General features: G+C 44.7%; 2 protein-coding genes across 4 annotated transcripts in view; one reads left to right on the top strand and one right to left on the bottom strand.

Annotated features, from left to right (window-relative positions):
- The first annotated feature begins 2182 nt into the window (after positions 1 to 2182).
- On the top strand, positions 2183 to 3982 carry tnfb (tumor necrosis factor b (TNF superfamily, member 2)). Its single transcript, NM_001037985.1, is given in 4 exon segments — positions 2183 to 2397; positions 2485 to 2530; positions 2607 to 2666; positions 3052 to 3982. Coding segments are annotated over 4 exon segments (753 nt in total). The 5' UTR covers positions 2183 to 2208; the 3' UTR covers positions 3510 to 3982.
- A 789-nt stretch (positions 3983 to 4771) lies between these two features.
- gabbr1a (gamma-aminobutyric acid (GABA) B receptor, 1a) overlaps positions 4772 to 16979 on the bottom strand; it is a 45226-nt gene continuing 33018 nt past the window's right edge. For 2 of the 3 annotated variants that reach the window (XM_029839076.1, XM_029839078.1), the window contains 7 exons: positions 15056 to 15172; positions 13908 to 14018; positions 12667 to 12760; positions 8619 to 8746; positions 7755 to 7883; positions 7175 to 7330; positions 4772 to 6281 (listed from right to left, as the gene is read on the bottom strand). In XM_029839076.1, the coding sequence (XP_029694936.1) occupies positions 6003 to 6281; positions 7175 to 7330; positions 7755 to 7883; positions 8619 to 8746; positions 12667 to 12760; positions 13908 to 14018; positions 15056 to 15172 (1014 nt within the window). In that variant the 3' untranslated portion in view covers positions 4772 to 6002. The remainder of the gene's footprint in view (positions 6282 to 7174; positions 7331 to 7754; positions 7884 to 8618; positions 8747 to 12666; positions 12761 to 13907; positions 14019 to 15055; positions 15173 to 16979) is intronic. The other variant, XM_029839077.1, reaches the window with a different exon arrangement.

The following is a 16979-nucleotide window of genomic DNA, read 5'->3' as shown; positions in this document are numbered from 1 at the left end:
AATTCACATCACTTCACAACTTCCCACTGTTGGCTCAAACCAAAATGTGTTGTGATTTCACGCAGGAGTTTTTGTTTGTCTTTAGATTTATTTTTATTGAAAAGAAATAACACAGGGTTACCACAAAAGAGTAAGGCTGATAAAAGAGGAACAAAAAACAGGTACAAGACCACTGCAGTTATGTAATTATCTTTAAATATGGTCACATAAACCAAGTTAAAGCAACAACAACACTTCTACTAATAATAATGATGACAATAATACTAATACTACTAATAATATTAATACTACTACTGCTAACAACAACCACAGTACTTCTACGAATACTAACACTACTACTACTACAACCAGTTATTCTTCTTCTTATCATTATCATCATGATTATTTTCATCATCATCATCATCATCATCATCATCCTCATCATCATCATTATTATTATTATCATCATCATCATGACTGAGTCCCGTCGGCTTATTATTATTATTATTATTATTATCATTATTATTATCATTATTATTATTATTAGTAGTAGTAGTAGTAGTATCATCATCATCATCATCATCATTATTATTATTATTATTACTATTATTATTATTAGTAGTAGTATCATCATCATCATGACTGAGTCCCGCCGGCTTATTATTATTATTATTACTGTTATTATTATTATTATTATTATTATTATTAATTATTATTATCTTGTGTGAGGACTTTTCAGATGGGATGTAGAATTGCTCAAAATTAATCAGAGTGTAAGAATAATCATCTGAGTCTATTTTTGGCTCCCTGTCAGTTTGGTTTTTTTGCTGTAATCCCGACCGCAGAATTTCGAAAGAGTGGACTGCAGCCTGTTGGAGGTCACCACAACTAACACCTGCATCTGATGAATGTTCCTGTGAATAATGACGAGCTGGTGGGTGTGGAGCCAAGAGGAGGAAGTGTAAACGTATGTCTTGTGGGTGCATATGATGATGATGATGATGATGATATCATGCATAACTGCAGCTTTTCCGTGGATTGAATCAGCCAAGGTATCAGGAAGCTGTTTCTACAGACACACACAGACTCACACACACACACAGAGATTTACTAAATCATTAAACTTAGGATAATGGAAAGTAAATAAGAAAGAGAAATTTGATGAAAGCTTATGGGCATTTTAGTCTGGTGCTCTAAAAAATTCCTCAAATCTTTAAAAAGCCTGTGTGAAACACAGAGGGTGAGATCAGAAACTGAAAAAGGGAAACTGAAAGACCAAAAGAGCCATCAGGAAGTGGAACTGGTCTGTCCAGGGTTTGAACAGGGATTCCTCATCAGCCGGCTCTGACATGAAAATACGAAAGCCAACGGGTTTCACCTGAACAGTGCTCCCTTTTTAGATTACTCTCGTTTGCTTTCACATGAACTGACGCCAAAATACCACAAGCAAAGCAAAAAGAAAGTTGAATATACGAGTGTTTATGAATAGTTCGCTCTAGAGTGGACGGTTCCGCTTTGGTATTTTCATCAATGTTAAACAGCCTCACTTGCAAAAGGGTTAGCGTGATTTCAGCTTCAGCAGTGATGATAGTCATGATTTTATCTGGAAAAGAATGTGGCTCCTAACCGCATAGCTATGATAAAGATGGGAGGAGATTAAGAACATAGTAGTGACACATTTAAACCATGAAGGGCTTCAAAGCAAAACTTGTACAGATAGACGTCACAATTTTATGGCATTTTCAAACAATTTGACCTCAGAAAGTTGGCAAGCCGCGAATTCATGAGTAAATGTCCACAGTCACACAGTTTTACATGCTGTGGGTGGCACAGTAATGAGCAGAATATGTGTTTGTGTGCTTCGGTGAACGCTTGCCTGCCTGGATGTGTTACAACACTGTCAGCTTTCAAAACCTAGATTCTGGACGCTCCAAAACCACTTTCCCATTCTGAAAGCAACACTCCAGATTTGATTTAAAAAAAAAACCTGTGACTTTCCTTCTCTCTCTCCTCTCTCCGTGGCTCAGGTCGCTGCGCGGCGGCCTCCTGCAATGTCTCCACTTACCAAATGACATCACTGGAGTTTCCCTTGTGCAGAAGTAACTGCTGCAGCATAAATACTACAGGCAGAGGCACTGACAGCAGCACAAAGAGAAGGAGAAGTCATCACTGCAGATCACAGCAGCGGAGAAATATCTGTAAAGGCAGCAGCAGAGCCCAAAACACAGGATGGTGAATTACATGACAACAGCCAGCGACGTGGAAATGGGTCTTCAGCAGAAGACCGTGGTCTTAGTGGAAAAGAAATCCTCTACTGGGTGGATGGGGAAGATCATCCTGGCCATTTTCGTGGTGGTCCTCTGTTGCGGAGGCGCCCTGCTGTTTGTGAGCTACTGGAACGGAAGGCAAGAGATGCAGGTGAGAGCCAGACACCTTCTGCAGGCCTGCACCCAAACATCATATCTACATTTCTAAGTCTAATTGGATGGTTTTATTCTATTGCAGGCTGTTCCAGAAAAATCTGAAACACTAATTGAGAAGAAGGATACAGGTAACTATACGTGAACACAGCAAAACACGAGCGCCTGTTGCTCAAATCAAGCTCACAGTTGTGGTTTCCTCCTCAGATCCCCACTACACGCTGAGCCGCATCAGCAGCAAAGCCAAGGCAGCCATCCATTTAGAAGGTGAGTTCCTGACGGGCCCTCGCCCAACAGCAGGCCCCTCGTTTCAGCAGCTCCTGGAAATAAGGAAGCTGCCGCGTAAATCATTAGCAAGTCCCTCGTGTTTAATCTTAAATCAAACGCTGGGTGGTCAAGTCACATCACGCGTGAAGAATCTGTGGTATTTTAATGACACACGGCAAATAATCATGCTCATGAAGAAACACCCCCCAAAAAAACTTGATGTAATTATGCTCCCATGTATGTGACTTGTGTTAGTGGTGGTTCAGCACACACAGACCAAAGTTGGATGTTAAAACAAAAAAGAAAACACCCCACGTCAACAAACGTTTGTCATTTTTAGCATCAGGAAAGACTTTAAGAGTGTTCCTTCATGCTGTGTTCTCAGGCAGCTTCGATGAAGGAGAGAACAGAAAAGACCAGGTGGAGTGGAAGAACGGTCAAGGCCAGGCGTTCGCTCAGGGCGACTTCCAGCTCGACAACAACACCATCATCATTCCCAAAACCGGCCTGTACTTTGTTTACAGCCAGGCTTCTTTCCGAGTGACTTGCGGCGAAGGGGACAAACACTCGCCGGGAAAAAGCCACATTCCCCTCAGCCACAGGGTTTGGCGGTACTCGGACTCCATCGGCACTGAGACCACTCTGCTGAACGCGGTGAGGTCAGCGTGTCAGAACTCGGCGCTGGAGGGAGGCTACAGCGAGGGACAAAGCTGCTACAACGCCATTTACCTGGGCGCCGTCTTCCAGCTGAAAATGGGGGACAAACTTCGGACCGAGACCAACCAGCTGTCCGAGCTGGAGACGGAGGAGGGCAAGACTTTCTTCGGTGTGTTTGCACTTTAAAACAACGTCCCTGAACATCCAAAGCTCCGCACGCTGCCCTCACCGGTTGGGAGGATTTTATGTTTTCCAACGGTCATGAAGATCATTCATCTTCAGGGTGAAATAGGAACATTTAAGTCTCAATGGAGATGAAGGTTGTTGTTAAACACTGTTGAGCTATAAACTGTAACAGTTTGCATCATCATTGTTTTTGCCCTTTAGGCACTTTTTGTTTATTTATATTAATATTTATGGTGACCTGAGATCATGACAGACTTGACTTTCTCTGCTGTACCAGATGAGGACACAGCTCTTTGTTGAAGAGCGTAGGTTCAAGGAATATGTGTATGTACAATGGTGTTTTTATAATCTTAACATGTATGTATTTATTTTTATTTATATATTTAAATTGGTGGTATCTGGTGGTGAAGATGTACTGACGGTACAGGATTATGTCAATTAAACTGCTGTAAACTGAGCAAACAATTGTGTTTCTAAAATACTTCCCATGTGAAACAGCAAGTTTTCTCTCTCTCTCTCACACACACACGCACACACACACACGCACACACACACACACACACACACCCACACACACCTACACACACAAAAATGGGCCAGAGCCAGCAAATAGTTCCCTCATCAGACAAGTGGAGGGGAATTTTTGACTTTTTTTGTCCTGCTGTGTCAGGTGGAGACCCACAGAAGCCTCAGCCCAGAGCGGGTTTTCCCCAGTGGCACCCCCCCACCCCAACTCTCTTCCACACACACACACACACACATTTCAACCTCTGACCTCCTACGCAAACGCACCAACCTGCCCTCATTACCAGACTCATTCCCTCATGCTTGTCCTCAGTCAGCTGGAAACGGATGTGACACAGGGTGTCTCTCTCGTCATGCCCCCCTATATATCACACACGCAAAACACTTTTTCGGATTCATTTCCTTTTCTCGACCGACCTGTTGTTGCTCTGGTAACAAGATTGGCTTTCACACTGCATCAAGACCCACTTCCCTCTTTTGTGAATGAGATCTTTTAAATTCGTTTCCTTCATTTTAATGCGGGGAAAGTGTCAACAGAAGAAGTAAACAGAGGCGACTCACTGCTGACATCTAGTGGATATCAGGTAAACAAGAACCACGGTTTCATCTTTACCTTGTGCACCTCTTCATCGATGCAAACTAACCAAAACCAGCTACTGCGGTTTCACATGGTTAACTTCTGGATAAAGTACATGGCAGCACTAAAACACAGAGTAAAACAACCAGTAAATGACCAGTTCAAATAACAAAACCATTGCTTTTATTTATGGCATATTTGCATACACATACTTTGAAATATATAAACATTTAGGATAGAGATATAGATAGAATGAATACAAAGACCCCCAAAACCATGTATATTGTCACAAATCTGCAAGATAATCCATCATTTTTAAGGTTACTTCTGCCTTCATATGATACGCTGATCCAAGAAGTGACCAGGTCATAAATTCGTCCTTTATATCCTCCTGAATACACAGCTAAAATTCACAAGAGTAAAATAAAGGTAGGTTTAACTCTAGATCCATTTAAAGTGCACTATGAGATAATGGGTACATTTTGGAATATCTGGTGATCGTTTCGTGAGGTGACGACTCCGTTTAGGTATCAGTGCTTTTCAGAAACAGTAAAAGCTCCCGTCTAAAACCTCCAGACGAGCCCCTGATTTAACACGGTATGTTACACAGCTTTGCCCACAGCTTTACCCACACCCCTCCCAGTGCAGTCCCCAGCAGGAGAAGATGGTAGAATATAAACCAAGCAGAACGTCCATCAAGTTTGTCAGTGATGAGAAAAAGCAAGTAAACAATAAAGACTTGGCAGGACGGCGTGTGAATACGTCACACGTTCTAGCCGAGTGTGCGTTCCAACCACACCAAACTGGTTGAACACGATCCTGGAAAGCCAAAGAAAAAGTTGTAAACTGTGATTTTAACTGTCAAAAGCGGATAAAACACGAGCACATTTGATTTCCTTCGGCGGAACATTTGCACTGGAGTTTTTAAGAGGCTGCTTTCGACACAAACTACAGCCACGCATGCCAAAACCCTCCCCGGTGCTCGACCTGAGCTGACCAGCAGAGCGATCTTTAAGAAAAACGGGACACGGTTACGTTGAAATGACTCCTGAAAGGTAAAACGAACCGTGAAAAAACAGATAGTACAGAACAATATAGGAAACAACTGCATGTACAGTTCTTCTTCAGTCAACAACCTAAAGACACAGAGCAGAGACACGATAGCAAAGACACAACCACAAACGTTTCTGTTGTTGCTAAATCCAACGTGTCTGAAAATTCAAGCAGGAACCTGGATGAAGGCAGGTGAGCTGCTCCCCATCAGGCTTCTATCCCCTCTATTATAATCACCGTCACAACACCGCCGTGCTGACACGAGTGAAGGTCACAGTGTCCCAGCGTGTTCTGTGTGTGTGTGTGTGTGTGTGTGTGTGTGTGCGTGTGTGTGTCTCCTACTTATAAAGCAGTGGGATTTGGCTGTTGTGGCAGTGGTTACGGCTCATCTTGCTGTCAGCTGGGTACAGGCTGGAGGAGTTGGAGAAGGAAGGAGGAAGAGAGTGGTTGTCTGTGGTGGGGTAACCCGGTGGGGGGAGCAGGGATTTTGGATCCGTCTGGGATGAGGGTGGGGGGGCATTATGGTTCTGATTCTGGCCAATGGAAGGTCGGTGGCGGTTCCGTAGAGCCTGCCGCTCCGCCAGCTGGTTGCGTAGTGCAGAGACTCGTTCTTCTTTCTGCAGCAAAGACACAAAGAAGACAAAAGTCAGAGGGAATACCGGTAAACACATTAATTACGTTCTACAAGTTCTGTTTTCAATGAAACAAAATATTGCCCAGCGTCACCAGCAAATGTGCAGGCTGGAATGTTCAGATGGATCAATATTATTTTCTGAACTGCTGAGTTTCATTGGGAATATTCCTTTAAACAAAGGTCATTTACAAAAATAGCATCGACCATTTTGAGCCGTAGTCGTGGATGTTATCACGTCCTCCGTGGATTCCTTTATTACCTCCGCCAAGGCGACATGACATTACCTAAATACCTCGAAGTTATGAAGGGATTTTAATGAAATAGTCAGGAAAGGTTGATAACAGGTGAAGGAAGAGCTCATTAAAATATGTGAAGTTCCAGATTCCGGAGGGATTTGACCTCTGAACTTTCAAAAACCAAAGCCAAGTGCTTTGATCATAAAGCAGCCTGCTTTATTACATAACCTTGCTGCCTATATATATAAAGATACTATTCCACAGGTGTAAATCCCAACATGAAGTGGGGGGGGGTGGGGGCTGCTTGGATTTCTGGCCTCTCTGAGAGCATTTTCCTTGTTAATACCAAGATTATTGCTATAAACAAGAACTATTCTCCATCTTTATTACATTCTGTATTCGATTTCTCTTTAAATATGAGGGCGCCTCCTCAGCTGTTAGAGCGGCACTGAAACAAGGTTTTATTACCATGTAATAAAGATTAATGTGCGTTTTGCCTCGGTGTTATGCCACAGGTTTAGAATTCTAATAAAGACAACATTCACGGGGCAGCGGATGCATTCATTTACAAAATCTTTACTCCTTCCATCCTCACTCATGTGTAATCAAAGCAGCAAAGCAGTAAAGCGGAGGCCGTCACCTCCTGGATGATCTTCTGCAGCTCCCGGTTCTCTCGCTCCAGCTGCCTGGACTTCTCTTCATCGTTGTTGTTGGTGGAGGATCCGGTCTTCAGCGTGTCCTGCTGCTCTGATTGCCACTCGCCACGGGTGATGAGACGCCGCATCTGGCCCGCCGCCAAAAAAATGAAACATCAAAGAACAAATCAATATCAAAAACAATAATCAGACCCCCAAAGAACATCAGTAAATTCTGAGTTTCATAACAACATATTGAGCAGATGATTAAATATCTGTTCCATTTTTATCATCTTATGTGCAGCTAGGAGGTCAGGGCGCCACCTGCTGGACGGGGCACCACTTCAAGACCCCCTCCCCCCCAAAAGAAATAAAATTAAAACAAAAATACAACTAAAACTAGAACAACAATGAGCAGTCTTTACTTTAGGATGCTATCGCCTAGAACCAGTTCTACTCGAGGCCACACTCCCAGTCCAGGGACTTTAACATCCAGGTACCTTATTGATGGACGTCACATTTGACTAATTTCAGGGAAGGAGACAGTATTAGCAAAAAAGGTTAAGGAGGCTGCTAAATAATCACCTTGGGTACAAAAAGCACCACCAAAGTAATGTAGGCAGAGAAGACGATCGCAAGAGACGCGAAGGCGAAGGACGCGTCCTGCTGTGAAGACAGGATCATCGTCACTGGAGCCGTGATCAGGCACAGCACCTGCAGAACGAGAGGAAGAGCCAGGAAGGTCGGGGTGGAGAAGAAAACAGTTGGGGGGGGGGGCAGACATCCACAACAGCATCAGGAATGTGCAGCAAAACCAGCAAAACCAAAGCATGAAAATATGCAGCAATCAACAATGTCTTCGGGGCCCCACAGCGTCGCACAAAGGAAGCCTGTGGCACCATGGTAACCAGCGTCTGGATCACAACATTCCATAATATCACACGCCGTCACAGTTTATGAGACGAAATGATGAAATTACCGCTGCATTTGCGGCAGCAGCACAATCGAAGATCCCTGATCAATGCTCTCCTCCCGAGGAGACAACACTGAGGAGCTACGATGCTTCTTCTCCAATTAAACCACAAAGCTCGATCTTAAGATCACAGCAACCCTCATCAGCCTGAAACGGGTCGAGTGAGCATCCAGGAGATCTCCGAGAGATACAGCTGACCTGCTCTAATCAATTCAGGATTATTTAGAGCCCAAAAATCACAAACATTCTGCCTGAAAGACTTTTACAATCTGCTCACCCCCCATCCTCACACCCTCAAACCAGGTCAGGAAACACTTAAAACGGAAGAAACCCGAGACGGACAGAACAGGAGATAAAACCATTAAGGTGTAATGGTCCATTGAGGAAGGGATGGCTGCTACTAGAGCAGAACTCGAGCAGAGGGCAGAAAGTAGAGGCAGCGTTTTCGATGCGATGGTTCATTTTTTGCTACTCACAGCGACGTTGTAAATGGCCATCCCCACGGCCCGATGGTCGTTGATCTTTTCCGTGGAGACAGACTTGGTTTCATAGGCCAGGAAGATGCCCAGCAGCAGCAGCAGCCCCTTGTATCCATACACCACCCCTGCAGGAAGAACGAGGTCGGGATTTGTAATATGCTGCTAACAGCCACACATTTATACGACAGCTCTCATTTGTGGGCTGGTTGATGGGAAGGTTAATGTCCAGCCTTCCTCCAACATTAAAATGAATTATCTTTGCATTTATTAAACAAAATGTTCAAGGTCAAATAAAAATGAAGGCATCTATTTTTTCACATGCATCTGGTTGAAGTTTCACTGTATTTGTCTGATTTAATACCCTCATTAGTTGTTTCTGCGTACTATTTTTTTTTCCTCTTCAGAAAAATTTATGTCAAATGCCAAAAGAAGAAAATAAAAAGCTGTGAGCAAATGCAAACCTAAATCATAGTTTCCCTTCTGGGAGTCATTTCTATAATGTTCTGCTAAAGGAGCTCGCCGCTGGCAAAGTATTGAGAAAATCTAGTGGAGAAATGGGCGTTTAACTCAGGAAAAGTGATGTTTAAATTAGCAGAAAATGGGCAAATTCAAGCAAGAGTTCCAAAAAACTGACATGCTTGAGTAACTGCAGTTATTACAGTATTGAAATGACGTCACCCTCGGGAGGTCAAACTAAACATAAAGCATTTCTGTAGGTTAGAACTTGACCCATCGCTGCCAGCTATTGATATTTAGGTAATTCTCCATCTTTACACCCGAGCCTCGATCTTTGAAACACATCTGATATTCTAGATATGCTTTAAAAGGTGATCTTATTTACAGGTCAATAATATAAAACAGGCAATGCTGCCGCGGCGTCTGTAGAGTCCCGTATATTGTTGTGTGATGACAAAAACACTCGACCCTGCACGTTCGTGTTGGGGTTTCTGGGTTGTGTCGGCCGCTGTCCTGCAGGGGGTGGTGTGGAGCACAATTGGCGGCAGCTGGCACTGCGGGCAGGAGCACCTGTAGGCAATTTACATCTTGCTGCCTATTTAAGCAGGTTGTGCCTGCCTGTCAGTGCCAGGGTGTTCTGCGCCTGCGCCGTGTTCCCTGGAGGGCTGCTCCTGCTCCTGCTCCTGCTCCTGCTCCTGCTCCTGCTCCTGCTCCCCCTCCCCCTCCCCGTGCCCTGGAGGGCCACTCCTGTTCCGTGTTCCCTGGAGGGCCACTCCTGCTCCCTGTGCCCGGGTGGGCCGTGTTTGTTTCCTGCGCCCTGGAGGGCCGCGCCCGTTCCCTGGGTGCCATGCAGTCCTGGAGGGCTGCCTTTGTGTTCTTTGTGTGCCCCCCCCCCCCCCCCACCCCTCACCCTGTAAATAAAGCTGTTTGACCACTCCACCATTGTATCCTGGCCTGCGTCCTGTTCAACCCCCTCTTTGTAACAGTTCATCCATAAATGACGTCTTGGTTTAAATTCCACTGCATTGATTTTACTCCTCAATGTTCAAATAATAAAACCAGTGTTTCATTAAAACAAACCCTTTTTTAAGGTTCTAGGCGGAGGATTAAGCACCAGGGCTCTTTATCCTGGTGCTACTTGGACTTTATTTGGCTGGGTAAAAATCTGACCTGGCATAAAAAGAGAGAAAGTAGAAAAATCTGAACGTTCTGCTAGACTGATGGATTAACAACCCATCTGAGCGCGCTAACTTGCTCACAGGCACTAAGGCAGATTCATCAGGACCAAAGGCAACAGCACGCTATCTTGGCTCTCACCAAGGTCACATGCTCAATTGGGTGCAGAAAGGATGAGTTTCATGTTAAAGGAATTTATGGCTTCAAAGTCTTCAAATGAGACTTCCAGCTTGATTGTAGCGATAATAACAATGTTATAAGATAATAGAGAGCGAGTGAGAGGCAGGGAGAGAGAGAGAGAGAGAGAGAGAGAGAGCAGAGGAAGATGATAAAAAAAGACAGGATGGAGGGTTGAAGCCGGTCAGAGAAAAGACAGATTGACACGTCTTTAAACGGCCTGTTTCTTCTCTTCTCAGAAATGACTGATAGAGCAGTGCCTCCCTTTCTTCTCGGAGGACAGAACTGCTAACGGGCGACGGCCCACTTTGAGACGCTGATTATTTGAATTTCAGCGTTATTATACTTTCATAAGAGCCGCAACCCTCAGAAGACAGGCAGATAAAATGACAATGTGGACCACCAAGTAGGGAGAAGTGGGGGGCGGGTGGTGAGACCTCACACAGTATTACTACATGGCAAAAATAGAAAATATTTATAATAAAACATTATGAGCATTCTTTGCTCCTACAGCCCAGAAGAGTGGCTCCTCCAAGCACCCACAGCTGGTAGACAATTCTGGAGCGTCTGAGAGGCTCTAAATTCCTGTGTGGACTTTTCAGAGACGTCCTCTGTAATTAGTAAGTTAAGCACATGTGACTGAGAGCCCGACTTGCTCACTGAGGGATGTGATATGTTTTTAATGACAGGTTCGGAACTCTTGGCCTTCAGGGTTGCAATAATGGGACCATTGCTGCAGTTCTGACATGAATTATTGAGAGTGGTCACAGCTCTCCTACCCTGGCTTCTCTCCACTGACCCAAAAGAATCCAGAATCTTGAAAATCCTCCTCCTGAACTACAGGCTGCAGCATATCTGGAGAAGCTGACAGAACCAGATATTCCCAACAGAACTCTCCGCTCTCAGAGTAGAACTAAAAGTAGAACAGACAACCTTTACAATCTTCGGAGCCACGCTGCTGGGGTCCAGACTCCTCTCCTCTCCTCTCCTCTCCTCTCCTCTCCTCTCCTCTCCTCTCCTCTCCTCTCCTCTCCCCTCCCCTCCCCTCCCCTCCCCTCCCCTCCTCTCCTCTCCTGTCCTGTCCTGTCCTGTCCTCTCCTTTCCTCTCCTCTCCTTTCCTCTCCTCTCCTTTCCTCTCCTCTCCTCTCCTGTCCTCTCCTCTCCTCTCCTCTCCTCTCCTCTCCTCTCCTCTCCTCTCCTCTCCTCTCCTCTCCTCTCCTCTCCTCTCCTGTCCTCTCCTCTCCTTTCCTCTCCTTTCCTCTCCTTTCCTCTCCTTTCCTCTCCTCTCCTCTCCTCTCCTCTCCTCTCCTCTCCTCTCCTCTCCTCTCCTCTCCTCTCCTCTCCTCTCCCCCATCTTAATTCTTTATCTTCAGGACAACAAATAATGACTCATGACCTTCTGTCCTTCCCTCTGTCCTATCTGTCCTTCTGTCAACACCCTGAGTCAATCATGACTCAGCTGACGTCCTACATTAAAGTGAGATGATAAATGGTCTCAATACGCCCCCACCGCCCTGGAAGACACATGACAATCGTTGGTGAGTATCGAGTGATCAACAAATGTTTTGTGCCATCAGATTGGACCACAAAACCACTTGTGACAATGTTCTGTTGGTTCTGAAGGTCCAGAAGATGCTGCATCCAGCTGAAATTAGAAACACGTTGTGATAACGTTGTTTTTTTTCCTCTCTTAAGGTTTTGCTGTTATGTGCACAACACACTTGGCTCAAGCTTTTAAAGCCTTTAACCTGACCTTTGTTAGTAAGATGTTTGCTCATATGTCATTGCAAAAACATAAAAATGCAATTTACTAACACGCCTACAGAAATTAGAACCACCATTAAATCTGCATGAAACCTGAGCACCTGGAAGAAAATTCAACCTCTAACTGGGAGGTTGAATAAAACTGCCACAAAATCGGACACCTTTGGCTCCAACAATGTTTCAAACAATGAAATCTGGAAGAACTCAATGCCTCTTAGTGAAAACTCAATTATTATTTATAATCCACTAAGCAAAGACAGTTCCGTTGAGATGGCATTATGGGCATAAAACACAAGGACATTAACATTTATCATGAGTAATATTAACACTGAAATATTTAGTAACATTCTTGCATAATATATATTATGTGTTCCTAATATCATGCGGCGCCAGACTGCATTGAAATGAGAGCAGGGCAAAGAGTGATAATGAAAGTGTGAGATGTGAGAAAAGAAAGAAGCAGAGCCGATACCGAGCCACGTGTTCATCTTCTCTGAGCTGCAGTGCTCCAACAAGGGCTGAATGAGGACGTCCAGATCTTCTTTAGGGGCCTCTTTAGTGAACTTCTACTCAGACGGCAGAAAGAAGAATGGGGGGAGGGGGTGGAAAGGGAGATAATAAGAAGCAACACTGGCAGAGGGAAAACTGTGCTTTTAGCAACAGAGGGCTGATTCGCTTCGGGGGAAGGATCCATCCTGCACATCAGACATGATGGTGAAAATTACCTTATTATTAATCAGATATATAATAACCATGAAAAAATGGCAGCTCCGTTTAAGGCCGGCAGCAGTTAAGAGCAGCACTCTGCAGGTAATGGCTGATAACTCATGTTAATCTGGAGGCTCAACCTGTCCTCCGCAGCTTGCTCTTCGGTCAGGTACCGGGTGCACTCAGCATCAGCCAGCGCTACCTGCTAAAGCTAACACTGTGGGATCCACGCAGGAGCTTCTAAAGAGAATACATTTCAGGGGGTGGATCAAATCAGAGCTGATCCTTTTTTATGTGAGTCTCTGAACAAGGGGGCAACTTTATTCCCTATCAAAGGAGTGTTAAAAGACCTATTTAATGAGGAGCCATAAATGTTAACCAGCACACCAGTAAATTGTGTCTGTTTATGGGCAGTGCAGCAGAATCTTCTGGAGCTCCTGACTGAACACAGCTATAACATGCCTGCAGCTCCTGCTGGACCATGAAACCAGGAAGACTGGTCTCCCACCCAGTCCAGGATCTAAGTATGTTGGTGCAAATATACTGGCGCTGGGCATGACGGCCTGGAAATTATTATTTACCGAGGTTACTTTTCTTTTATTGGATTGGAAAATGCAGACCCAGCCTTGGTCAAACAGAAAATGAATCAATTACGACAATGAGAAAATCCATTTATCAGCCCGATCCTTCCTGTTCTGGAATCCAGCTCCCCACAGCAACCTGCCATAAACCATCTTAGTCGCCCTCTCGAAGTGAAAAAGACCACTTTAATGAGTAAAAATCAAAAGAAATCAAGAGGAAAACTAGGCTGGCTTTACAGCAAATTAATTTTTGCTGAACTTGAATTTAAGTGTGTTTTTTTTTACAGTGTCTTAATTCACCAGGTGATCTTTACAAATACAAACATGAGTCATAAATCAGTTCTTATTAGATGTTATAGATTATAGATGGACACACACACACACACACACACACACACACTAATAAATCTGTTTATTTCCCTACCTCCACTGTGATATGCAGAGGATCCACAATCTGCCAGATGACGAGGGACAGGAAGTCGATAGCCAGTAGCACTCCAACTGTTGCATAGAGCTTCCATGGCTCCAAGTGTTGCTGTGTCAATTTGATGAAAAAGACACACACACACACACACACACACACACACACACACACACACACAATCCAAGGGCATCATGTGAGGCGGTGCAGAAACAGTGAAGCCAGGTTGACAGCATCATAGTGAGTTCTGGATGACTGGCTGCAAACTGTCTAACTGAAAGTGAGTGCGTGTGCGTGCACACGCCAGAAAGAGTGAGGGAGAGTGAGAATGTGTGTATTTTAGGAGCTGTGGGAGTTCGCCCATATGTGTCTACAGGCCACTCACACAGAACTGCACTGACTATATTTGTGCTCCCACCTGAACTCATCGCTCTGACACAGAGATGAACCCATCTGGGTTAACCAGACGGCTCATATCAGCTGCAATACTGGAGAACTCAGGCAACACCAGGAGTGCTACACCCATCCTGAAAAAACAGGCAGCTCCCCTGCTGCTCTCTGCCTCCTTCCCCACACCCTTCTCTCCCAGCACGTCCAGCATTCGTCGTAGCAGCCACTCGAGCGAGCGATCGTCAAAGTGGAAAATGAAATGCAGATGGAGACGCATTCCAGTCCTGTGCCATTTCACTCGAGTCACATGAAAGTTGATTTGAAAAGAGCTCCTTCTCCATTAGCAGAAGTTTCTTTGAACACTCGAGCGGAGCTTTACGGCAAAATGGTGGACGGGAAGAGAGCGGAAAGTGGACCTGATTCGTTGTGCTTCACGCAAACAATCACCCTCATGAAGGTTCCACCATAGGACTTTAGTGCTTATCAATATTCATAAACACTCCATAAATAGTTTAACCTCTTGTTATTCTGATGAGGCTTTGGATGCCCACCCCTTTCCCCCCCACAGCACACATGTAAACCAGAACAGCAGGAAGGTGGAGCTGATGGTGTGTTTGGTTCTGCTCGTGTTCCCGACAGCAGCATCAGAAATCCTACATGCATTTTCCATGTTTCCAAGGTTTTACTGTCTCAGCTGGTTTGTTTTTCCCCATAAAACCATGTCAGGGCTCACCCCCCCCCCCCCCATCCCTTCCTCCTACCTTCTTCTTCTCCTTCTTTTCCTCCTTCTTTGTGAAGAGGGTGTGAACCCACCAGATCTTGGTGAACATGCTGCCGTACGCCAGGCTGAAGCCGAGGCCGAGGAGCCAGAGTCGGAACTGCAGGAGAGGGGAACAGTCGGGCGAGAAGAGCGAGACGAGAGGTTGTTTGTGAGAACGTGTGCGAGCGCCGGTGCTGGAGCTGTTTGTCAGCTCCTGCGTGAGCTTCTATTCGTTTTTTCTGTTTGTTGCACATTATCGTTCCGTGTTTGCTTTTTTCTGGCTGTTTCAATTGTTCTGCTCTGCTCTCTTGGCTCTTTATTTGGTTTATTCACCATTTTTCGATTTCAGGGAACTGTAACTATATTCCTCTTCAAAAAAAATTATGTTTGTAATCAATTATATTTTTAAAAAAAAAAGACAAATCAGCTTTAAAGGGTATAGTGGGTTGAATGAGGGGAATATACCACAGACCGCGAATTTACAGAATCCAACAAGGCTGGTTTTTAATCTCAAACATAAATTAGGACATTTATATATTGTCTCGATTAATAAATTATGAACTTTAAATGAATGAATGAAGACGATAAAACCTGGTAACGTTAAGAATTTAACACCCGTTAGGCTGAGAAAATGTATGGGTGTATTCAGAGGGGACATGAAGTTGGTCAGTGAAGAGGATGAGGAGGATGAAGGGCAGGAAGAGGACCGGGTCAGACAACGACAGCTGGTTCGATGTGGCGACCCCTGAAGGTAAAAGCCAGACGTAAAAGTTCTAACAGGAGCAGGGCATCATATATTTTTCATGAATGAAACTCCATATGTGGAGTCTAACATGTGATCGAATTATGCTCCTTTTTCACTCTGAATATTCCACATCAGATCCGACTGTATTTAACTTCCTGCCAAAAAATAACTTTGCCAGGAGTTAAAGATTTGTAGGTGTTGCAACATAAGCAACAGCATTGATTTTCCATCCAGTAATAACAGATACAGATATATGGCTGCAACTGTTCAATAATGGAATGTACAGGAGATATAAAAAGTCTACAGCCCCTATTAAAATGTCAGATTTTTGTGATGTAAAAGTGAGAAATTGTGTCAGAACTTTAAATTGGCCAGTAATGTTGATAGATTACTGAAAAACAAACAGAACTTGACTTTTTGGGTTGGAGACCATCTGCAATGCACATCCTGGCTGGTGCTGGGTGGATCATGAGGTCATCTCCCAGCTCTTCAGATCAACACTGATCTACAGATGGATTCTGCTCTGGCTCCAGCTGCCCTCATGCTGTCCCGCTGAAAGGTGACCTTCCTCCTCATCTTCAAGAGAAAAGGCTTCCATGTTGCCCCCCCCCCCTCACCTCACAGCCCAAACCTATGAAGAACTCTTGAGGTTCTTGTCACATGTAGCCCACCTCCAGGACCTTCCAGCAGCTCCTTTAATGTTGCTGTCGGCCTCCTGGAAGCCTCCCTGACCCATTTTCTCCTGGTCTCCTCATGGGTTTTGGAGGGACGTCCAGTTCTCGGTCGTGTCCCTGTGGAGCCACATGTCCTCCTGTCTTCACTGTGGTCCATGGTCTATCTGAAGCCTTGGAAACTCTTTTCTTCTCTTCTCCTGACTGATCCCTCCAACAGTGAGACCCCTCTGATGCTCTGGAAGCTCTCTGTGGACCGTGGCTTTGCTGTCTCATCTAACTAAGGACAAGTCAGGAAGATCCTCCTGGAAGAGCTCAACCCAGGAATGATGGACGGACCACTGCTGAGCAGGAGTCTGATGGTCTGAACACACCAACCTCCCAGTTATTGCAGGCTGGAAACACTTGTGCAACCACAGTACTTTAGCTTTCCCAGTAAAATATTTATTTTTGATCGCTCCAACATCTTGTAGGTCCCATTAAAGGTGGATAAAGCACTGACATAATTC

Source organism: Takifugu rubripes, chromosome 7, assembly GCF_901000725.2.
Source record: "Takifugu rubripes chromosome 7, fTakRub1.2, whole genome shotgun sequence".
In the NCBI taxonomy this organism is placed as follows: domain Eukaryota; kingdom Metazoa; phylum Chordata; class Actinopteri; order Tetraodontiformes; family Tetraodontidae; genus Takifugu; species Takifugu rubripes.
The sequence above is the reverse complement of the archived record's forward strand: the minus strand, read 5'-3'. Positions and strand labels throughout refer to the sequence as shown.